Below are 25,343 nucleotides of genomic sequence, written 5' to 3' on the forward strand. Positions count from 1 at the left end.
CACTTTTAAATATTGAGGCTCTCTGGTGTGCCTGAAGCATATAGGTGGGGTGGGGATCAGCTTGCTGAATTGCTAGATGGCGTGCTCATCTGTTCCGTTCGTGCATTTTTAAGCCCTCTTCTTTTTTGTATTGTCAAGTTTTCTAAAAGTTATCTAGAACTGACAACTCTTTTAAAACTGGCACAATTATATGGAAATCACATTTTGGGGCCTAAACTGCTTGACGGCTCATAAATAGAACCTTTTACTTTGGGCCTTGCTTGAAAAAGACCACTTTTACAAATAATTGTTTACTCTACCTGAGCCCAGGTGGTGGTAGCTGATCAAAGCAGCCCTCTCAATGATTTTTTTTCTAGACTGAGAAAAAAATGTACTTGTAAAATGTATTCGTTATGTTTTTAAAGTGAGCAATTTCCCTAGTATAAAGAAGACCAATTTTGGGCAGAGTAGTAAATAAAGAAGACTGAATAAACTATGGACTCCCAATCCACCAGACATGTGGTCTGTTTTCCTATGTTTTTCTCCTTTGAGTTTGACAAGGGTAATGTGAACATTCCTCCTGTAGTGAAGTAGAAAGGAGGTGACAGCTCCCCCAGTCTCAACGCACAAGCATACCTTGTTAGGAAGGAGAATGGAATCTTTCACAACCAGGAATGGGGAGTTATCCCTTAACTTGTGCGTTTTGTGAAGATTCAACCTGAAATATGTACAGTAGATGGTTTTCCCTCCTAGGGTTGCTGGTGGTATAAGCAACTTCCCCCAGTAGAGCGTAAAAGGCAAACCCAAGGAAGTCCATTAGTTTTAAACAAAACGTGGTTTTATGCTGCTTCTGGTAATTTGAGGTTTGTCTTTGATATTTTTGTTTTTAATTTATTGTGTTGAAATACTTGAACTAGAGCCTGGCTACACTGTTTCTGTCTCATCTTGGAGTAAAGTCATATTACATTTCTTATGTTGGTTATTTCCTTGAAAACAGTGATGTCAAATACAGGGTTGTTTCCATGGAAATAGATGACATCAGAAATTGACTTTGATGCAAGATCTGAGGGGTGGGAATAAATGAGCTGCAGGGAAACCTTTTGAAGCAGTTATTAAATAATGAAAAAATGGATCAACTGATTAGTAAATTGATTAGTGTATGCTGAAATATACTTGAACACATGTGCTTAATAAATATAACTGTTTTCCTTAGACACTAAGGCCTAGTCATCTGTCTGTTTAAGGCCTTCCTTAGGTACAAGACTAGTCTGTTCTCCCCTTGATGTGTACACTTAACTCCCACTAGGTTTCATGTATTATGAATATGCTTTGAGAATAGAGCAGATGGCAGTTGGAACCAACTCTGTATATATGGTGAGTCCCTTGCTGATAACTGCAAAGAACCATTTGAAACTAAAACTACCTCAACCTACCTGTCTACTAATCAGTCCTGGCTGCAGTCTTGTTTTTATTTTATAACTCTTAAAGTAGTGACTGAAATATCTAACAATCTTGTAGCTTTTTAATAGGCAATTCAAAGGAGGTTCTTCACTTGTTCTGTTTTTCTGCTATCCTTACTTAACCATGACAAAACTACAAGATTACTGGCACATTTCCTATATTTTGAATTTTTTGCCTGTCAAGAATGTTAGTTTAATTTCTTTTGTGGTTGAACTTCCACAAATCACATGGTCCTACTCCAATAATGGCTTCATCCTTAGCTCTGCCCTGGTAGAGTTTCCAGTATTCATGAAACTATTCAGAGGTATTGCTTAATTTTAAATATGTATTTTGGTATAGGAAAGTTCAGTTGAATATCTGAGAGAAATCTGCTGATGTGTTTTATATGGACCACCTGTCCAACTCTTCTTCTCCCCTCCCCTCCCCCCAAGAATGTTTGCCCATAAGTTACTTGACATTGATTTGTTAATACTAGCTTAAGAAAATTCAAAGCCTAGGACTCTGGATGTCTAACTTTCATCATGGAGGAATGTTCCCATACTGCATTTCTGTCTTGACGTATCACATAGGTATGTATTTGCATATGCAAACATTGGCCTGACTTTTGAGAAGTGATTGGTGATTTTGTGTGTCCAGCATGAGATGCTTTGATGAGGTATTGCAGGTTGGGCACTCATAATTGCTGATCACTTCTGAAAATATAAGGCAGAGTGTTTTGTAAATACCTTGCGTTCCTAAAAGCCATCTTAAGAAAATATGTAAGTGTTAAGTAATGTTAACTAAGGATACCTAGTACTTGAATTTCAGACTTCAGAGCACAGCACATGTCTGCTTTGCATTTGGGAAGTAGTTTTTCTTATGTGCCCAGTGACACGCTATAAATCTAGTATTTTGTATGATCTACAAAATGAATTTACAATAGATGGCATTTTGAAGTAAACATATTACAGCCTGGTTCCTACAGTCTTGTTTTTTCACTTCCTGATGACCGCTTAATGTCATGGAATGCTGGTCTCTTAAGGGGAGAAAAATCTCTTCAAAAGTATGCAGTTTGGCTTTTTTGTCTATTGGGGCAGAGTTAAGATTGTGAAGTTGTGTGTGGTGCTTTTTGTACGAGTGCAACCTTAGCTCTGAATTTTCTGAGGTGGTAAAATGTTTAATACTGAGGTAATTTTCACTCAAAAATGGTATGTCTGCAACCTCAGATTCACCTGGACATTCTCCTTATGCTTGCTGACTGCTTTAGGTATTCAGCAGTAGAGGTCCACTCTGGTTCCTGAGATCTGACAGAGAATAGCTCCTTTCATGCACAACTTAAGAGGTGTGCAGGAGGAAGGATCTTTTCCTGGGCACCTTATATGCTCAACAGATGGGTAGAGGGGGTAAGGGAGGGGAAGCTAACCAGCTCCCTCCACCAAAACCCACCTCTGGAGTCTCTGTCCTCAACAAACTACAGTTGGATTGTTGGCCTTCCAGCAATCCCTCCAGTCTTACGGAGGGGCCTGATAACCTTATTTATGCTTACTGGGAGCTTAAACTGGGCTTCTGGTGGGTGTTGTAGATTAAGGATCCTAACCACCCTTTTTAAAGCTTCTAGAGGCAATGTACATGCAAGTACAATGATTGTTTTTAGGCTTGCAATGAGGGTAGGGTCCTACTCCCCAAGACTTTCAGCAGGAGCTTGTGTGTGTTGGGGGGAGGCATCATCGTGTGTGTGTGTGTGTGTGTGTAAAGCAGTGGCGCTAATGAACCTCTTAAGATGTACAGTGATTTGGAAAATCTGTTACTCTACTGGAACTGTAGGTGGCCCCCAAGGTCTATGCTCCCCCCATGTATCCGTGCTCGTATGCACCTCTTGTGGTCATAAGATGAGAGAGGTGGGGCAGAGCAGGGAAGTATTAGCCTTCGTGTGGAGATGGGACATGTCTACACAAGCACTTTTGTCAGTAAAACTTTTGTCGATCGGGTATATGGGGGAAAAAACACACCCCTAACTAATATAAGTTATACTGACAGAAGCGCTGGTGTGGACAGCGCTATGTTGTTGGGAGATGCTATCCTTCTGACATAGCTACTGCCGTTCATTGGGGACAGTTTAATTATGCTGATGGGAGAGCAGCTACACAGGAGACCTTACAGCGATGCATCTGCAGTGGTACAGCTGTTCCACTGTAAGGTCTCTAGTGTAGACATAGCCTAAATACATAAACCTAGTAAACGTGATTAAATGATGATCTGGCAAAAACTGTTAAATTATTCTGTGATTACTATCTTTTTAAAATTACAAACAGGTTTATTTTTAAAATTTACAAACAGTAAATAAAATTTTTGGTGGAAGACTTTTTTTGCCAGTGAAAAACCTTCCTAGTAGTGATTGGTTTGCATAGAATCATAAAAATGAAGGGCTGCAAGGGACCTTAATAAGTCAAGTCCAGCCCCCTGCTCTGAGGCAGGACAAGGTAAAGGTAGACTGATCCCTGACAAGTATTTGTCCAACCTGTTCTTAAAAGCCTCCAGTGATAAGTTCTAAGAGAGGTTGTAGAATCCCTATCTTTTTTATCGTGAGGGTTTTTTTCCTAACATCTAGCCTATAATTTCCTTGCTGCAGATTAAGCTGATTACTGTCCTCCTGGTCCTACTTCCAGTTGATCACTGTCCTCTTTATAACAACCCTTAACATATTTGAAGACTGTTATCAGGCTCCCCCTCTGTTTTCTTCTCTCGACTAAACGTGCCCAGTTTTTTAACCTGTCCTCATAGGTCAGGTTTTCTAAACCTTTTTTCATTTTTGTTGCTCTCCTCTGGACTCTCTCCAGTTTGTCCACATGTTTCTAAAATGTGGAGCCCAGAGTTTGATGCAGAACGCCAGCTGAGGCCTCATCAGTTCTGAGCTGAGCAGGACAGTTACCTCTCATGTGTAAAACAACACTCTTGTTAATACACCCAGGAAAGGTATTTAGTCTTTTTCATAACTGCATCACATTGTTGACTCATATTCAGTTTGTGATCCAGTGTAACCCACAGATCCTTTTCAGCGGTACCACCACCAAGCCAGTTATTCCCCATTTTGTAGTTGTGCATTTGATTTTCCTTCTTAAGTGAAGTTCTCTGCAGTTTTCTTGAATTTCATCTTGTTGATTTCAGACCAATTCTCCAATTTGTCAAGGACATTATAAATTCAAAGCCTGTCCTGCCAGGTGCAAACCTCTCCCAGTTTGATGTCATCCAGAGATTTTATAAGCATGCTCCTCACTCTATTATCCAAGTTATTAATGAAAATATTGAATAGAACTGGACCCAAGACTGAGCCCTGCAGGTCCCTACTAGATAAATCCTCCTCGTTTGACAGCAAACCATGGATAACTACTCTTTGAGTTTGTGTCTTTCAGCCAGTTGTACACCTACTTTACAATAATTACATCTAAACCACATTTCCATAGTTTGCTTATGAAAATGTCATGTGGTACTGTCAAAATCAAGATATATTATGACTACTGCATTCCCCCATCGTCTAGGGCAGTAACCCTGTCAAAGAAGAAAATTAAGTTGGTTAGACACGGTTTGTTCTTGACAAATCCTTGCTGGCGTTACTTACAAATTGATTGCTTAATAATTTGTTCCTGCATCTTTCCAGGTATTTAATTTATGCTGGTTGGCCTCTTGTTTCCTGGGTCCTCTTTGTTACCCTTTTTAAAGATAGTTACTATGTTGGCCCTTCACCAGTCCTCTGGGACCTCACCTGCCTACATGATTTCTTGAAAATAGTTGCTGATGGTTCAGAGATTGCTTCAGCTAGGTCCTTAAGTACTCTAGGATGAATTTCATCAGGCCCTGTCAACTTGAATACATTTATTATCTGACTTATCTAAATATTCTTTAACCCGTGTTCCCTATTTTGGCTTGCATTCCTTTCCCCTTGTTTAATATTAATTGTGTTAAATATCTGGTCACCATTAACATCTTAAGTGATGATGGAAGCATCTTGCCTTGCTGATGTCATCAGTTATTAGTTCTTTCCCCACTAAGTAGAGGACCTACACATTCCTTCATCTTTCTTTTGCTCCTAATGCATTTAAATAACCTATATTTAGTGTCCCTTACTAGGTGTAACTCATTTTGTGCTTTAGCCTTTCTGATTTTGTCCCCACATGCTTGTGCTATTCTCTTGTACTCCTCCTTAACAATTCGTCCATGTTTCCACTTTTTTAGGATTCCTTTTCAATTTTTCAGGTCATTAAAGAGCTCCTGATGGAGCCATACTGGCCTCTTACTATTCTTCTGATCTTTCCATCAAATCAGGATAGCTTGTAGTTATGCCTTTAACATTGCCCCTGTGAGAAATTACTAGCTCCCCTGGACTACTTTAGCCCTTAATTTTCTTCCATTTGGACCTTGCTTACCAGTCCCGAGTTTGTTAAAGCCTGTGTTTTTTTTGAAGTCCATTGTTTTGCTCTCACTCCTTTCTTTCCTTAGAATCATGAAATCATCATTTCATGATAATTTTCACCCAATGTGCCTTCCATCTGCAGATTCACTATCAATTCCTCCATGTTGGTCAGACTCAAGTCTAAAATGGCTGTTCTTGCTCCACTTTCTGAACCAAAAAGTTGTGTCTAATAGATTCCAAGAACTTACTGGAAATCTTGTGTTTTACCATATTACTTTACCACAACAGCTGTCTGGCTAGTTAAAGTTTCCCTTTACTATCAGGTCTTGTATTGGATATTTATTTATTCTAGAATGCCTTCTTCCTGATTTGGCGGTTCATAGTAGACACGTACCATGATGTCAGCCCTATTTCCCCCCCTTATCTTTGCCCAGAGATTTTCAACTGTTCTACCTCTCCCCTCCTCCTTACCTCAGAACAAGTGTATATATTCTTGATGTATAATGCAACACCTTTTTTCCTGCCTGTCCTTCCTGAACAAGCTACTCTTCTATACCAATATTCTAGTCATGACTTATCCTACCAAGTCTTTGTGGTGCCAGTTAAGTCATAATTTATCTTATGTACTTCCAGTTCTTCCTGTATATTCTCCATTTTGAGGTCTGTCTCAGGGCTAGAAACTTATAAATAGAAAATTAGATCCTCAATAATGTGAAGTCCTGATTTGTTAGAGTTGGTATGTCATTCTGACATTAATACTTAAACATAATTTAAAAATTGTTTAGGCGTTTAATCACATTTTGGTTTTGAACACTGGATCTTAACTAGATTAATCCAGTGCATTTTTGTCTCGTTTCTCTTTTGCTACAAAGTGGCAAAATTAAGACTTTAGAACTGTGAGCCTCTGTATTTAGGGTGCCATAACTCATGAACCCCATGTCCAGTTCATTTCCACAGTCACAGCAGCCACTCCATAACTACCCACTTTCATTTACCAATCCTATCTAGAGCAGAAATACTAGTGATGGTAACTTACTGATATTAGCAACACTGTTTTAAAAATAGTGGTTAAAAAAGAAACTTGTTAACTTAAACTATCATAGAGAAGACTTCTGAACAGAATAAAAATTAGTTGCTATCCAGTGGGCTTAACACAGGCTTTGCACACCTTGTATGATTCTTTATGAAAACTGAATAATTCAAATTGTATGGTGATGATCTCATGTATACTTCAGTTTTACTTGCAGGATAGCCAAGATTGAAAATAATCTTGTGGTGCTGACTAGGAGGTTTCAGTCATTGCCCAGGATCCCATTGTGCTTGGTGCTGTACAAACACATGATATTAAAATGGTCCCTGCCACTAAAAGTTCAGTTTTTTGGGGTGCATCTGGAAGACACTCACCTAAAGAAATAGTAATATTGCAGCTTTCGCTTTCCAACACAAGGGCACATATTCTTTTGCTTTTGTCACTTCTGAATTCCTTTTTGTTTGTTTTGCTAAGTATGATTATATATAAAAAGTGCTGATTCTAGGAATCAGTGTTCTCTCTCCCTTGTCTCTATCTTAGTCTAATCTAACCAAAGTTGGCCGGTACAGCTAAGAGTGCATTTGCTGGTATAGTGTAGACTGCTTCCCTGAGCAAAATAAGCTATGTTGGTAAAAGACTCTTTTGCTAGTATAACTGCATCTACATAAGGGCTTTTGCTGGTATGGAAATGGTATAAGTGTATGTGAGTGGGGGGGAAATCTGACCCGCCCTCAACCAACATAAGTATACCAGCAAAAGTTTAGTGTAGACCTGGCTTTAGTCTGATTTTGTTTCTGTCCCTTAGTATATTGCTAAGGCTATGTTTTAGTGATGGGTATTTTTAGTAAAAGTCACGAACAGGTCATGGGCAGTAAACAAAAAATCATGGCCCATGACCTGTCCGTGACTTTTACTAAAAATACCCATCACTAAAACTTGGCGGAGGGCTGCTCGGAGGCCCCGTGGGTACTGGAGGAGGGCAGCCTGGGTGCTGGGGGGGTGCGGGTGGCGGAGCCAGTAGGCTTCCTACCTGGCTCCGTGCCTCTTCCCCCCACTCCTCCCCCAGCACCAGCAGAGTTTGGGTGTGGGAGGGGGCATGGGACAGTGTGAGATGGGGCCTGGGCAGCGCTTACCTGGGGTGCTAGCAGCTGAGTAAGGGGGGTGTCACCACTTCCAAGGAGCCCTGCAGGTAAGCGCTGCCCAGAGTCCACCTCACCTTGTCCTCTGCCCCCTCCCACACCCAAACTCTGTTGCTGCTGAGGGAGGTGGTGCGGTGGCCCGAGATTGCACCAGCAGCAGCTGGTGCGATTGGCACAGGGGCTGCCTGAGCTGCCCCTGAGCCAGGCACACCGGCCACTGCTGAAGTCACGGAGGTCACAGAAAGTCACGGAATCCATGATCTCTGTGACAAACTCATAGCTTTATTTATTGCCCCCCCTCCTTTGTTTAAAAAAAAAAAAAAAAAAAAAAAAACTAGTGTTGCTCTTGCAAAGCTGTCTTGGAGAGGTTTAAAGCCGGTGATGTTTATTCAGTATCTCACCCCCCTGACCTGAAATAAACCCGGGCTTGGTATTGATCTATGAATACCTATATAGTTGTGTCAGATATTTGTGAACGCATCTGCTATAAGAGATGATCTCTTTTGTAATTGGATCGGTAAACCTCTCTGTGGCTGCTGCAGTCCTTTGGCAGGACTTCAGCAAGTTCCGTGAGCTACAACGATGCAGTTAAGTGTGCCAGTGTTAAGTGTCCCTGCTCATGTCCTTGTGTCCAGTTGCTTGTTGTCCAGTAGTAGTAGCTTGCCACATCATCTGAATTCTTGATGCCTGGGAATTGCTGAACATTTACAATGGGTGTTGCATTTTTATTGAGCAGCTATGTCTTAAATCAACACTTTCACATTCATATCTAATCAGCTACCAAATAAGATGCCTATTAGCTGCTCAAAGCAGCTCACAAAGGAGTCCAAAAATAGCACAGTGACTGGTTGCTCTGTCATTTCACTACACTTCTGATTGGGTTAAATCAAAGAGCCCAAATTCTGCAAGTGCCATATTAGTAACTTTTCAGGGGCTTGAGGGCTGAACCTAGCTTGCACAACTTAATTTTTATTTAAAAATCACAAAAGCACATATGCTTAATATTTAAATGAATAGACATTTCTAGTTTGAGTTAATATAATCCTGCTAATTTAGTTTTTCTTCCAACAGCTGTAGGGATAGAGAATCTTTGTTCACTCTAATAGCTGTGTCCCTAATGTTTGAGAAACAATGTCAGATAGCCAATTTTGAGTCTCTCTTTGATGGTAAAATCTTGCAAAACTTGTCTTAAAAACAAAAAAAAGTCCCTGGCAATCCTGGCTTAGCCACTTTTAATTAGTTTGTATATTTAGTATTTTCATACTTACGGCTATGCTGGGGCGGGGAGGTGTGTGCAGGGGAAGGGAGTATTCAGTGCTGCCACAAGAGAAGCAAATTTGTAAATGCCTAGGGTGTGAAATTTTACATTATGGCAGCAACTTCTTTGTTCAGCCCTCTTTAATATAGATATGTTTTTTTTTAAACTTGTTAGAATAGGCACTGAATTGTGTTCAATTTCAAACTAACACAGTGATCTAGGAAGTTGCTTTTGTCATCTTAAATTGTGTGACAACCAGCTCCCATGTTGCACTATGATACAGAACTAGTGGGCAGCACATTTTTAAAGTGACAGCAAGTACATGCAATAAGATATCATTTTGAAACTTTAAATGTGACTATCTTCTGATAGTTTTTACAAGTAAGTTTAACCTAAAGACAAGCTCAAAGGAGATGGGGTACAAAAGGATTCTGGGCAAAAAGAGAAATTTTAGCAATATTAAATCTCTTCTTTCTTGTCTAAAACATATATTTAGGCTTGTGTGAATATAACTTCAGTTAAGAATTTTAACTGAAGGAAATGATTTCAATTCAGAACAGGATCACATCGCTAAAATGTGCTTTCTATATGGAGAGGGAAAACTGTGAGTTTTAAACTATTAGCAAAGAACAAGTATTGTGCCATTGATCAAAGCAGGGAGGTGTGCTGTTGCTGGCCCTTGTCTTTGCAAATAGGAATGGGGCTTGGTCTACACTACAGAGTTAGGTCTATAGAAAACAGCTTACATTGACCTAATTATGTCAGTTTCTATACTACAACGCTGCTTCTGCCAAAGTAAGTGGCCCGCTGCACCGACATCATAACTCCACCTCCATGAGAGGTGTAATGCCTGTGTCGATGTAGTTAGAGTGATGCAGTGTCTGTGTAGACACTGTTACTTAAACAGTAAGTTGGATGGAGCCCTCCCTCACCCCTAGTCCTGGCGCTGACAGCCTGAACTGTCAGCAGGGTGCAGGCTCATGGGCTGTGAGGTGCCCCTCCCCCCGTTGCTGCCTCTTGGGCTCTCCTCCCCTCCCCTCCCCTTCATCCCTCACCGGGAGCTCCCCCCACCCTTTGCCCAGGGGCTGACAGCCTCAGCTGTGAGCCTGTGTGGGGCTTGATTCACAGCAGAGAGCCTACCACCAGTGCAACTGACTTTCTTGTCAGTTTAATAGCTGCTATTACACCTCTACCCCGATAGAACGTGACCCGATATAATGTAGTAAAGCAGTGCTCTGGAGGGGTGGGACTGTGCACTCCAGTGGATCAAAGGAAGTTCGATATAACATGGTTTCACCTATAACACTGTAAGATTTTTTTTGGCTCCCGAGGACACTGTTATATCAGGGTAGAGGTGTATTTCACGTTTCCTCTCAAACTCCTGGCTGTGAGTACCTAGGGTGGGGATTGAGGGGGTTCCAGCTGTGAGACCCACAGGCTGACAGCTGGAGTCAGATCTGAAATGTGAAATAGCAGCCAAGAAACTGACAAGAATGTCAATTTCACTGCTGGTAGGCTCCCTACTGTGAAATTAAGCCCCATGAGGGCTCTCAGCTCTTGCTGTTGGGGTGGGGGGCTCACAGCTGTGAGCCTGTGCCCATGAGACAGCTGAGGGTAGGCCAGCTGTGAGCCCTGAGCCTACAGCTGAGGCTGTCAGCTCCAAGGCTGCCAGTCTTCAGCTGTCAGTGCCCCACAATGTCCCACTTCAGTTGGTTGAAGCGCTCCTGGTGAGGACATGCACCATCAACAGAAGGAGCAAGTGTGGGCATGAACCACTGCCTTAATGACTTTGGTGTCTGTATGTCGACTTAATTTTGTAGTGTAGACAAACCTTGAGTTTGGTCTGCTGGCAATAGTCAAGGAGGAAATTGTCCTTTGCCTCCAGGTCATGTGTTATGAGAGGGCCAAAAATGAAGTCACGTGAAGCAAAATTTTAATGGAGCAGAATCCATGGAATAGATTGTAATAATTTATAGTTGGATTGACCTCCCTATCTTTGCCCAAAACATTGTCAGCCTATCTGTTACGGTTGGGCAAACTTGCCAAAAAATAAGTCCTTTTCAAGATTTGCTGAGTATGCATGGCATTTTGCACAGGGTCACTTCAGTGATAGCTAAAACATTCATCTTGTTTAGTATATCTTCAAAAGGGAGATCAGTTGGTCTGTAATTAAAGAAATAATATCAGTATACTGTGCATAACTTCTTGGATATAGTTGAAGTTAAATATATTGGTTTTATTGTGCAGCCACTTGTTATGCATGTAGGATGGCATTCTTCCTACAAGTTACGGAGATAGTTTAACAATTATGAATCTTAATTCAGGCCGAAGCTCTGATTTAGCTAAGTCACCTGTCCAAGGAATAATATTTTTTATAATGAACAAAAATAATGATACACTAAACAGGAGTGTATTTCATAAGTGTGAAGAAGATTCTCTGAGGCTAACAGGAACCTGTTTATTCTAGTCCTTAAGTGAACATAACGTGGAATTGGAGTTGAGCAGCAGAAAAATCTTAGTGTAGGAATATATTTTGATGAGTCATAAATGGCTTGTGTACTTCATTCACGTTGATGTAGTTGCTAAGCTGTTATTCCTTAACCTCTCAACTCTCTTGCTCACAGTAGCATATTTCCTCAATATTAGTAACATAACTGTATTAATCATAATATGCGTATGGTCTGTATTTTTGCTTAACCAGAAGTGTCGCTTCTTAAAATTCTTGTGGTGACAAACTGTTTAGTCTTTATTTGAACAGACACCAGATGGCTGCCATTGACACTAAGAGTAGCACACCATACCGCTTAAAAGTACTTGTGCTAACATACAGCAAACATGTTGCTTTTCTGGAAAATGTATTTAACAGAAGATGTCAAGTCTAGTGATGTCAAACATTTTATCCATCCAATCTAATTATGGCCTGAATGGCACATCAAATTCTGTGGAATCTAAAGTTTTGTTTAAATAAATAAATAAATTCTAGCCCTTGTGACCTACAGTTAAACTCTGTTTTGTATGATTGTTACTGAGTCTGCAGACAGTCTGAACCAATGGTTTTGAATAATGAACTTCCCCATCCTCATGACTCTCACTGGCCTGTTAACACAAACCCTCAATGATGACACTTTAAATGTCAGCAGTAACTATCTAACTGCTTATCATTTTAGAAGGGTGGAATGGGGGAGTGGGAATTGGGAGAGTTAGAAGGAAGAGAAAAGAGAATAGGTAAAAGAGGGCCGAGATAGCAATTGTGTTTAAGGTGAGCATCTGTTCAACATCACTTAGTAGGAATATACCAACAGATAATTAAGTTGCTAATATATAAAGGCCATATTTCATTGTAAAGCTCTCCTTGACCTTAATGGAGAACCCTCAGATCTTATCTAGAGATCACCTATAGCTGTGGTTCTCAACCTGTTCACCATTGTGGGCTGCATATGCAGCCCCCTATGTATTATGTGGGCCGCATCCACTATATATATATATAACATACTCTCTCTCTCTACCTGCATGGCTCTGAGGATGTCACATGGGCCACATCTGTGTGCTGATTCAGGTGCAAGTGGCCTGTGGGTTAAGAACCACAGACACATAGAGTGGTAGGATAGCAGTCTTCATCTTGTCTAATCCTCTGCCTCTCCAAGGTAGCCCACAACAGGGATATAAAGCCTGACCTACACTTGTTATATAAGTGTAGCTGTGTTTGTTAAAGGTGTAATATATCTGACACCCCTAACAAACAGAGCTATGCAGGTATAAGCCCTAAGGAGGGTGCCATTTAGACCAGTATAGCTTATCATTTCAGAGCACAGTTACAACTACATCCACACTATGAGGATTTTGCCAGGTTTAGCTATACTGGTATAGCTAATACCTGCAAAACTCTCGGTGCACAAAAGGCCTAAATGTGGATTTTGATGAGGACGTCTCTCCATTTCAGGAGCTCAACTGAGACAACAAACTTAGTTTATAAACACCACTGTTGATCTGGGACAGATTTGATCAGGTGATTTAGAGGTGAAAATTTCTATTCCTTTATTAATCCTTTAACCTAGAGAATCCTTTCAAAACATTTTAAATTCCATAATCTTATGCTTGATGGTGTGGTTCTAGTACTATTTCATTTTCTAACAAAAAAGCTTGATAGGAAAACTGTTTAAAATAAAATGCTGTAATATTCCTTTTAAGCAAATAATGAAGTTATTGTATTTTTGTAGTTTGGCGTTTCATGGTTTTTATTTTTCTAACTTCAAAACAGGTTGAGTCATTTATTTTGGACCAAGAAGACCTGGATAACCCAGTGCTTAAAACAACATCTGAGTTATTCTTATCAAGTGCTGCAGAAGGCACCGATTTAAGAACTGTGGATCCAGAAACACAAGCAAGATTAGAAGCCTTGCTAGAAGCAGCAGGTACTATGTTTGTATAGTATTTTCTTGTAACTGGAAGCTTTACCTTCACAAGTTCAATCATTTGTTATTTTTGGTCACATGAAACATTGACCAGGTTTAAAATGTGTTTTGATGGTGGAGAGTCTGAGAAAAGTTACAGTTCATAGTTTCTCATTTAAGAGGCTTTCTGGGTCAGTATTACTTCATTTATAATGTAAGAAACCATAAAGTGAAGTAAATGGCATTTGTCATTAACCAGGCTAAGAGTAAAAGTAATTTTATGGATGAGGGTTAAAGGAGCAAGGAAAGGAAACTGGTTTGCTAAACTGCCATTTTCCCCTTCCCTCATAGAGTAGTGATATGTAATCCTGAACTCATTATTTCAGTAAACTTACAGGTGAAATGTTGGTGCTCTGCTTTGGCTGTCAAATACATCTGTAGTCACTTGAATCAGTCTTTGACCTCTATGCAAAATAGTTTATCCTCTATATTAGAAGAGACTTCCTGGTGCTAGCTTTATATAATCAAAATGTTCTCATTTTTAGTTACATTTGTCACCATGAGGTATGACAAAAATCTATGTTTTAGAGCCTGAAAAATAAAATCAAATTCTTAATAGAAATACTGCCCCTACATTGTTGAACTTCAATGAAAACAATTACTGATTGGATTTAAATGTTACCTTCTAGTGTTTGCAATCAAATATTTGCAGCATTGTATCAGTGCATGAAACCCAGAAAGTGAAAATGGCAAGCTAAGAAATGCAGAAAGTATACAATGTTAACAATGCAAAGAAAACCTATCCCTTTCAAGAAACCCTGGTGGTGTTTAGTGTTACTTACAGACACTTGCTGAAACTGGTAGGTTTCTGGTCAAATTGAATTTTTGTAAAGGCAAACTTCAGTTTAAAATATTTTAAAATTGGGTAGGACAATGACTTCAAGTGCTTTCCTGTTTTAAGAGCATAAGCAGCCTCCCACCCAAAATATGCTTTGTATTTGGGGGAAGGCTGTCATTCATTCAGGCTTTAGGCAGTATTTCCAAATTGTGCATAATCTCAAAATTCAATTTCACAGTGGAATGCCCAAACCTATGATGACCCACTTTCTTTTCTAGCTCCCTGTCCAAACCCTGGGACAGCTTTCCATGCTGTCCCATCAAGGAATTGGTGGCAGCATTATTAACTGCTGCCAGGAGAAGAATGGGTTACGAGTGCAAAGAGAGTCAGAGAAAGGGGCATGAGGCAGCAGAAACACCAGATCTGTAGATAAGCATGAATTCCCGTGAGCCATCTCCTAGGGACAGACCCTCCTGGCCTTGTGGAAGAAGAGAACAGTCCCTTACTATCTCCTTCAGAGGGTATGTCTAGACTGGGTTAAGGTAGGGGTGGGGGGTGGGTGTTTAAATGATAGCTAACACATTTTGACATATTAAAATTTTAGTTTACTTGGGACAAGGTACATTTTAAACACTTCAACACAAGCTAGATGGTTGAGGCAAGCCTAAGGTATACCGTGACTAACTAATGTGCTAAAATACACCTTGCCCTGTTTATAGACTGTTTTTTAAAATGTTTGCTAACATATTTTTAAAACAGCACACACCTTTTTATTCCAGTATAAATATATCCAAAAGTGGCATTAAGATTTATCCACGCAGTTACATCAGTTTAAAGGTGACGTTTTTTTTTAAACCAATTTAATTAGTAGTACAAAACCTTGTATAGGTAAAGTTTCAGAGTAGCAGCCGTGTTAGTCTGTATCCGCAAAAAGAAGAACAGGAGGACTTGTGGCACCTTAGAGACTAACAAATTTATTAGAGCATAAGCTTTCGTGGACTACAGCCCACTTAAACTGCTACTTTATCCATACCAGCTCGGGCCAATGTTTGGAACCCAATTAACATCGAATAAATGCAGATATTAATGTTCTTCATAGTCCAGGAATCTTGGCATTTAGCCATGAAAGCAATATGGTAGTGTGCCTCAGTCTTCCTTTTCATACAGCACATTAGGTCTGGAATGTCCTTTCCCCTGTGAAAAGTTCCCATATTGTTTATATGCATTGCCTGTGAAACCCCAGTGTAACAAGGCCTTTTAACATTGCGTGTGTTTTCATGTATTCCTTTTAACATGTTCAAGGAATTCTCCAAAAGATTAGGCACATTGTATATTTTTACAGTTTGTGGCAATAGCAACACATTAATTACAAAATTTAGCAATAATAACAAGTTCATTGCAAGTGTCCATCTACAGTCATGTTTGTCATGCCACACCTTTGGCTCAATACCATTGGAGTTTGGGCATTTTAGGGTTAACCTGTGGCTTCCCTTTGCAAAATTCAGTTTTCTCTTTCCTCCTTGTCCTGCAGGATCAAACCCAGATTTCTCTTGCTTAACAGAATTCACTGGCTGATGGGGTGGGCCCTCTTTGCTAACAGCTATTAGCAAGTCCTTCCTTTCCCAGCCAGGCAAGTAATTTGCACTACCCCAGACCAGAGCCAGTCCACCAGTTTTCATATTCGTAACTGCTATCATCTCCAAGGCTGGACTCTGTCTTAAAGAGATACCACACAAATCCAAAGAGTCTGCGGGTGAGAGTTTGCTTCCTCTCCCCCGCATCCTCAAGCATTTAGCCATAAAACTGCTCTGCTCTGACACATCAGTAACCAAATCTGTCCTCAAACCCTGAAGCACAAACTGCTCATTTAAAGAATCAGAAAGGAGACATTCCTGTTCCAACACCATTGTCTCCCCAACAAGTTGGCCCCACACAGCGGGCTGTAGTCCACGAAAGCTTATGCTCTAATAAATTTGTTAGTCTCTAAGGTGCCACAAGTCCTCCTGTTCTTCTTCTTGTATAGGTATTTATTCAGTTAAGAGTAGTTTCTTTTAGCTTAGCTTAGTTCTATTCTTTACTGACTTAAGATAAACCAAACTAAGCCATACTTAAACAGGATCAGAGTATCTACACATGGTTTTGCACTAGTTCAACTAAAATAGCGCTTAAACACATTTAACTTAAAACTGGTACAACTGTCTCATGGACAAACCCTTGGCCTCTGTGGAAGAGAATGTCCCAAGGCTCTCTCACGGGAATTGAAATATTTGACCCATTTGAGTTGCCCCTTTTTGTCAGAGGAGGGTTAGAAGAGAAGAGACTGTTACTAGTGTGCTGTATCGATTCTGAAGCCTGTTGCTCTGGGTGTGTATTTGGAGTGGGAAGGGGGGTCTGAATGACTGGTTGTATGAAGCTTCTTGTTTCATAAGCTTTGTGTTTGCACCTGTACTTGTAGCATCCAAAGTTTTTTCACAGGATTAAACATAAGAACAAGTTAGTGGCCCTGTCAAGATTAAAAAAATGGTAATGTCAGCTAACGCTTTTTAATTAACACATTTTTTAAAACCCAGCTTCACCTTTAAAAGTAGTTTTGGTCAACCAGTGCTCCCTCTTGTTTATTTCTGATAGTGCTTGGAAGAAGCATGGTTAGAGCGCTTTGAAAGAGGAATAGTAAGTGGAAAAAATGAAAGTTGGGTAGGGGATCTGAAGCAGTGTGAGAAACTGTAGAAGACTTAAGATAACTCTTCCTTTATTAGAAACTGCTTTCCTTAGGTAGACAAATGCTGCCTTCTGAAAAGCCAGATCAGGTTTCAAGATGTTGCTGCAATGGGGGGAGGGGCTAAGTCACCTGACCCATAGTGGGAAAGAATGAGTCATGATTCTTACTTGAAATTTATCTCCTCTTAATTGGGGAATGTATAATTTCTAAAACAAACCCTAGAATACTTCACACTAAAAGAAGGATATAGCTTGACAGCTAAAGGCAGTGTGAAGTCATAAGTAAAATATTCTGTTTTGTACTCCCCCAGGCAGGGACACTTCATCTGGAAGCACTGTTCATTTCTGGGGACTACACAGTTCCATACAGTTCACTGAGAAGCAACAAAATAATCACGGTGTAAAAGTGACTTATAACAAGATTAGAAGAACTAAATTATAGGCAGGGCTGGTAGGATCGCTGTTAAGGGTGCTTGACACTTCCCATAAGACCCTGTTTTTAGTTGCTTAAAACTTTGCTAAACTTCAATAGTTTGGGTTGAAAATTTCCATGCCAGGTGTCTGCCTCACAGAGAAGTTTTGGGGAAAGGGGCTAAGGTAAAATACATTGAATTGCCAATTTAAAAAGTCTGATCTTTTCTTTGAGACGCTTCAGCCACTCCTATACTTAAGAGCAGGGACTTGAAATTTGGCAGGGAGATGGCCTTTGTGTCAGGGATGTTCTTTTGCTGTTCCATGAAAATCTCCCCAAATTTGGCCAATTTATAAGCCTGTGAGAACTCTTTGCACATGCTCCAAGAATTCATGGCAGCTAAAATCTGAGAATTGTTCTCACTGTGCTTGCTCCAGCTATCAGTTCCTAATGTTGACCAAACTCTGTATGTGCCATTCCATGGAGTGACTGAGCATGTTCCATCCCATGGCTACAGGGTTGAAGCTGTTCTGGGTCCATGTGGGGCTAGTTACTGGAATTAAGAGCTCTGTTGTTCTCTCAGTGACCCCAGTGCTGGCACTCACGCAGGTGTAGGAGGAAGCCATCTGACTCTTTTTTGCCGAGCGAGCAAAAGCCAGACCAGGGTATTGGGTGAGAGGAAGGAGTATATTGTAACACAGATCCAGGTGGGGACTGGAAGTGGGGTGGCAGGCGGGGATGGAAAGAGAAACTAGGATTAGGAGATTGTGGGGATGTGTGTGTGGAGATGATTCAGACTGGTTGGACAATGAGTTTGGGACTAGGAGTTTAGGGTGGGTGGTGTGACCAATCCAATGAGCAGCTGTAATGGAAACTTGGACTGACTGTGCAAGGAGACTGTGACTTGGATGAGAGGCCTGAAGTCTAGAAACTTGACCAATGAGGGAAGGTTGAAAAAAATTTAGTCTGGAAAAGAGAAGACTGAGAGCGGACATAAGTTTTCAAGTACATAAAAGGTTGTTACATGGAGGAGGAAGAAAAATTATTGTTTTTGCCCTCTGAGGATAGGACAAGAAGCAGTGGGCTTAAACTGCAGCAAGGGAGGTTAGGTTGGACATTAGGAAAAACTTCCCAACTGTCAGGGTGGTTAAGCACTGGAATAAATTGCCTAGGGAGGTTGTGGAATCTCAATCATTGGAGATTTTTAAGAGCACGTTAGACAAACCTCTGTCAGGGATGGTCTAGTCTGGATAATACTTAGTCCTGCCATGAGTGCAGGGGAGTGGACTAATGACCTCTTGAGGTACCTTCCAGTGCAGAGTGGGTAGACAAGGAGAGTGGGTGTGGAATGAGGAGCCAGAGGTGGGGAAGAGAGAGGAGCCGGGCAGGGGACATGTTCGGGAGGAATAAGAGAAGGCTCAGACCACTAGAGAATACTCTCTCGGGAACTTTGAATTGTATTCCAGATTCTAAAGTGTCACCCTTCCTCTGTTGTCAGTCAATATCTGTGAAACCCACTTGCAAAATGTCTCCTCCCCTCCAGTGCTGGAGTGGATGACAGTGTATTGTTGCTATGAGATACTCCACTAGTTCAAGTGGCAGTGGTCTGCCTAGTGGCTCTGAGTGTTCATCACTACATGGTTCATCAGTAGGGAATCAGTAGGATGCCATGTGTGCAGGGCCGGCTCCAGCTTTTTTGCCGCCCCAAGTGGCGAAGAGGAAAAAAAAAGATAAAGCCGCGATTGGTGGCAGCTCTACCGTGCCGCTTCATTATTCAGCGGCAATTCGGCAGCCGGTCATTCCCTCCAAGAGGGACTGAGGGACCCACCGCCGAAGACCCGGACGTGCCGCGCCAAGCACCTGCTTCCTGCATTGGTTCCTGGAGCCGGCCCTGAATGTCTGTTTTTCACTTTGCAATCTTCATGCTCTTCTTATGTAGCTTTTAACAAGCCATCAGACATCAGAACTTAGGAAATGCTTGTGCAACTTAATTTGGCCCCCTTGAGTGTATATATTGTGATGTCCCTTCCTGGCTTCTGGTCCCAGTTCTCTTCCTGAGACCCCAGCTCCTTATCAGACTGGCAACCAGGGCAGATAGATCTATCTCCTTGTCCAGACAGACCCTTCTTCCAGCTGCCCATTTGATCTTTGTGCTTTTTCTAGTCCCAGTCTTTACCTCATTCCCTGCCCCTCAAGCTTCCAGTCCCCTTATTCATCCAGTCCCAATACACGATGGTCAGTTTTTCTCTCTCAGCTTCAATCCCAGTTTCCTTGTTTTCTAATTACTCCCCTGCTCCCACAGTTGTCCTATATGCATTTGAGACGGGCTGCTCCACACTAGCAGGTGTGTCATTGAGAGCACAGGGAGACAAATTCCTTCCCTGCTATCAGTTCTGGTGCTGAGCTGGCCCCAGGGCATAATTACTGGAAAAGTTTGGCCTTAGCATATGCCATCCCCACAGAGTGGCTGTACATACTCCAGCCCAGAGAGTATGGAGTATGTACAGCCACTCTGTGGGGATGGCGTATGCACAGTTTGGTCCACACTAGGAGCTGTAAAAGGCAGGATCATTTTCAGTGAGGATGGAATCTTCTGAGACTTTTAGATGCTAAATTAAATCTCTGAATATGTGCACACTGAAATTTTACAAAGGCTTGCTGAATTTTGCCCGTATCGCAGGAACAGCAAAGCACATCCCTGACACAAGGGCCACTTCCCTGCCAAATTTCAAGTCCCCACTCTAAACCATGGAGACCCTATAGCTTCTCAAAGAAAAGGTTACTAGAATAAACAAATCAGTGTATTTTCCTTAACCTTGTTCTCAAGTGGCTGACATGTTTTGGCTAAAACTTAAAAAAAAAAAAACTTAGTCTGACATAGACACCTGGCATGAAAAAGTTCAGCCTGAATGGCTAGTTATGGCAAAATTTTAAGCAACTTAAAACAGAGTCTTATGAAGGGAAGGGTTGGACAACTGTAATAGGTAGTTCTTAGCTGAAGGGTAGGGAAGAGACAAAAGGAAATAATCAAAGTATTTGAAAGATGTGATCACTAAAAAGGGAGAATTATTCTGGAATTATTTCTTCTTGGTTCAGGCTGCCATGAGCATATCAGGCCTACGTTCAGATTAATCCACTGGCTCCTAGTCTACTTCCAATGCCAAAATTAAGGAGTTGGTCCTAATTTTCTAAGCAATTAGTGGATTAGACACCAGCTACATCAGACTAAATTTTGATCTATGAGCCACTGAGAAAGCTGCGCTCCTCTGGGAGAAGCACATCATTGAGACCAGAAAGGAGGCTATTAGAGCCGGAGACACAGCATTCTCTGTCAGGGGGATCAGGCCTAGGGAACAGTATCGCAGAGGAGATCAGGTGAATTTAGGGCCTAACCCACTTTACGAGACATTGCAAAGCTTTGAGTCTTTCCGCTGTGACGCTTGCAATCTGAACGCCATTCTTATTTTCCCCTACCCCAAGCAGAGCTTAACCTATAAAGGGAGAAGTGTTGGACTCCATGAAGTCCACTAGGAACTTTGCTGTTGATATTGATTTTAAGTGGAAGATGCTGAGATGCTATGGTGATTAATAACAGCATAAAACTAAGATAAATGGTAAAAGTGGTAGTTTAAGGGGACAAAACATAGAGATGGCATTAAACAGAGGAAAACTAGGCTAAATATAAGGAAACACTTTCATACAGACTTCAGTATTATTCTGTTGTCTAATGAAGTGGCAATTCCATCACTTAGCAAACTTAAAACTGGACTGGAGAAATCACTGGGGGGAACCAATAAGCATAGTACATAACCTATGGGGAAATCTATCATATTTCTTCAGTTTAGTGCTTGGGTGAAAAATCTTCTAGTAGTACGTAGACTAAGTAGCTTTGGAAAAATATATAATAGTATGTATTTTTAAGCGTGTCCAGTCAAGAACTTTAATTTGAATATTCTGCATAAATATTACCCTGTAAATCTAGGTATGAAAATTAAAATTTGGTTGATTGCAGCAACTTGAGCTTTGTACCAAAACAGAGGATAATCATCAGACATAACGTAACGTAGTGGATTTAGCGTGGGACCAAGTCGAGAGAGATATGGCTTCTGTTCCTGGTTCTCACTAACTTGTACTGTGGCCTTGAGCAGGTTAAACACTTTTTCCTCATCTAAAATTGGGAATAGTGTATACATACACACCACCTCACAGTACTATTGTGAAGGTTAGTTCTGTCTTCACCTTTTTGAAGATGTAAGATGCTAGAAGTACTAAATTATTTTGTGAAACTTTTTCAGATAAGTACTACTCGGTATTTGAATCTATATTGAAAAAGCAAAATATCATTAGGATAAACTAAAGGAAATATTGAGTGTGGTAGCTTGATGGTAAAAAGCTTAATTTGAAGAGGGCTGAAAGGAACTAGCACTGCTGGTGACGTTCCACACACATTCCTACTTGGGTTCACATTTCTCTGGCGGGTTTAGATAAAAATACCAAATCTTTCTACCTTCACAGGAGGCTTCCAAACCATATGTCCATCATGGATTTTAAACAGTACTGCCTAGTGGTGTATTGCTTTGTTTTCTTCCTTAAACCCTGGAGGAGGAAAATGCTTTCTGCTGGCATTACCAGTCTACAGTAACTCCTCACTTAGTCATCCCAGTTAACGTTGTTACATTGCTGATCAATTAGGGAACATGCTCATTTAAAGTCGTGCAATGCTCCCTTCTAACGCCGTTTGGCAGCCACCTGTTTTTGTCCATTGCTTGCAGGAAGAGAAGCCCGTTGCAGTTAGCTGGTGGGGTCTTGTAACCAGGGTGGACTGACAGCCTCCCTATCAGCTCCCCCAAGTTCCCTGTGCTGCAGCCGCCCAGCAGGCTATCAATTGTCGGCAGTTCAGCTGTCTCCCCCCCCCCACTGCCATGTGCTGCTCCTGCCCTCTGCCTTGGAGCTGCTCCCAGAGACTCCTGCTTGCTGTGTGGGAGGGAAGGGGGGGTAATGTCAGGTGTCCCCCTCCCCCTGCTTCTGCACCCCGCTTACCCCTTCATATAGAGCAGGGAGGGGACATGGACAGAGAGAGCTTGGGGCACCAGCTGCTGTCTCAACTTCCTGATCCACTTAAGAGTGGGTCAGCTTACTTAAAGGGGCAGTGTGCATCTCTCTTCCCCTCCCCCCCCACACACAAGGTGTGTGTCTGTCTGCTATGCTGTCTCCCCTCCCTCGTGTTCGTGCTGCCTTGTGTGAGAGGCTACATTAACAACAATGTGTTAACCCTTGAGGGCTCAGCCGAGTGTTAGTTCATCATTTAGCAGCAAGGCATTCCCTGGGGAATATCCCTCCCTCTTCCACCCTCTAACTTCACCGCCTCAACCAAACTTCACAATCATCATAGCTGTGAACAGGATTAAATTGTTTGTTTAAAACTTATACTGTGTATAATATATAGTTTTTTGTCTGGTGAAAAAAATTTCCCTGGAACCTAACCCCTCCCCCCCATTTACATTAATTCTTATGGGGAAATTGGATTCGCTTAACATCGTTTCGCTTAAAGTCACATTTTTCAGGAACATAACTACAACGTTAAGCGAGGAGTTACTGTATTTCAAGGCCTTGCGCTGTGTAGATTGGACAGCATGGAACATTGAACCAGTGCAGGCACAAACAGTTCAACTGTTCCTGAAATGATGTACCTTTTCCTGTGTAGTGGGCCTTCAGTGTTGTAGTTCTTGTTCATGTAGGTTCTACCTGCTGTAGACCTGTTTGTGATACCAGCTTCATAAGCAGCTATTTGGAGAGTCAAGGGGAATGATCAGGTATGTTAGCTTACTGGTAGTGTCTGGAGTTCGTTAATCTCTCCTGTCCTTTTTCCGCTATGTACCGCAAAATAGTGAGGAAGATATGCACTGATAAGTCTGTAGTTGTATTCCTGGATTTGTCTTGTTGAGTGTGGTTTGCAGAACTAGTTTGCCTCCCAAATCCATGGATGCTCTCAGGACTTAACCATGGGCATGTTCATTATTGACTCTGGGACCTATGTCCTGATGACTTGTCCTTTTGAAAGGCTAATGATTCAAATGCTAGAGATGTTTAGTCGGATGATTACTCTTTCAGTTACTCTGTTTGGTCGTTGCATCCTCTAAGAATGCCTAAGTAAATGCTCCCATTCCTATTTGAGTGACAAGTGGATCCCATCTATGCTGGCTGGTGGGTCTGAGTTGAATTAAAAGTATCTGTTATATGTACAAGATTCTGAAACATTATCTGGAATGTTGTGTGTTGGTTTTTTTTTTTGTTTGTTTTTGTTTTTTAAAGATTTATTTTTCAGGAGTCTTTCACTGTTTTACTTAGCTCACCTTTCCTAAGTGGATGGGAGCACAGTTCCTAGAAGCTTTAGTTGAAAATGTTGTGTTTTTGGATTCTGAGTGCTATGGAAACCTTAAATAAAATTTCCAGTGCAAGAGCATTCCTCTTTGCTATGTAAAAAAACATACCTTTTATTTACTCCTCTCAAAGCATGGCTGACTTTCTCCCCACCCTCACCCCTCCAGGCAGAGGTCTGAGGTCATTCAAATTAACCTGTTTAATCAGAGTTAACAAGCATTTTCCACAATATTTTTGTTAAATAGTACTTAAATGATTGGATCACATCCCAAAAAACTGCTTTTAAAACCTTAAGGCTGTTAAACCAGATAACTTCCACTTTCTGCTTCGTTAGGACCAAATACAAATTGTCTTATTATCTCATGCTTTGAAAAGTTTTAAGAAACAAGGCTTACTTTACTAATGATCAGGTTCTGGTGCTGGGAAGTAATCCTAAACCAGAGAAGTCTTTCAGTGGTTTTCCTTCACTTTAGAAGACTATTAATAGCACATCAAGAACAGTTTTGAAGCTTAAAACCCCACCCCCCCAAAAAAAAACCTTAAAAGGGAAAAAGAAGAACAGGAGTACTTGTGGCACCTTAGAGACTAACAAATTTATTAGAGCATAAGCTTTCGTGGACCTAATATTATTATGCTCTAATAAATTTGTTAGTCTCTAAGGTGCCACAAGTACTCCTGTTCTTCTTTTTGCGGATACAGACTAACACGGCTGCTACTCTGAAACTTAAAAGGGAAAGACACTTGGGGATCCAGATGCACATTTTACATTAAAATCAAGGCCCTGAATACTTTAAACATAATGGAGTCAAATTCTGCAGCAGTAAATCTTCCGTTCCTCTGCAATATTAATTTAATTAGCTTGTTGTTTTTTCATAATTGTGGTTTCCTCTATGGAGGTGCAGTAATATCTTTTATGGAACTCCAATAAGGCTGGATATTTAGGGTCTTTGTAGGGATAGTAACAGCTGCTGGAGGGTGGGAGGGAGTGAGCCCCTTTCCACTAGGCACCTAGCTTGGGGTGGGAGGAGGAGCATGGTAGGGCTGTGATGTAGTTGTTAGGGCTATATATCTGAATCCATATTGCCTTAATCCATCATACTTCAGTCTGGGTGGGACAGAGCTCTGTCTAGTGCCCGCAGTTGTTCAGCTTATTCTTGACTTCTGTTTTCCTGCGCAGGGTGGTGACAATTCAGGAGAACTGTTCTCATTTTCTGCCTTCCCCTTTATGGGGCAGCAGGCTAAGTGAATGTGTTGCTTATGTAATGCAGGCCTCCTTGTGGTGAAAGCAGCACAGAAAGAGGAGGTACCAAGGTCTTTGGGGAGCAATGTGAGCAAAATGCTGGGGCACC

At 41.2% G+C, this 25,343-nt stretch overlaps 1 protein-coding gene across 16 annotated transcripts in view; it reads left to right on the forward strand.

Annotated features, from left to right (window-relative positions):
- The window catches only part of LOC117881771 (ankyrin repeat and KH domain-containing protein 1), a 192,066-nt gene that overhangs the window by 9,710 nt on the left and 157,013 nt on the right, over positions 1-25,343 (forward strand). For all 16 annotated transcript variants that reach the window (XM_034779449.1, XM_034779435.1, XM_034779438.1 and 13 more), the window contains exon 2: positions 13,513-13,666. In XM_034779449.1, coding sequence (XP_034635340.1) covers positions 13,513-13,666 — 154 coding nt within the window. The remainder of the gene's footprint in view (positions 1-13,512; positions 13,667-25,343) is intronic.

Source organism: Trachemys scripta, chromosome 8 (genome assembly GCF_013100865.1).
Source record: "Trachemys scripta elegans isolate TJP31775 chromosome 8, CAS_Tse_1.0, whole genome shotgun sequence".
Lineage (NCBI taxonomy): Eukaryota > Metazoa > Chordata > Testudines > Emydidae > Trachemys > Trachemys scripta.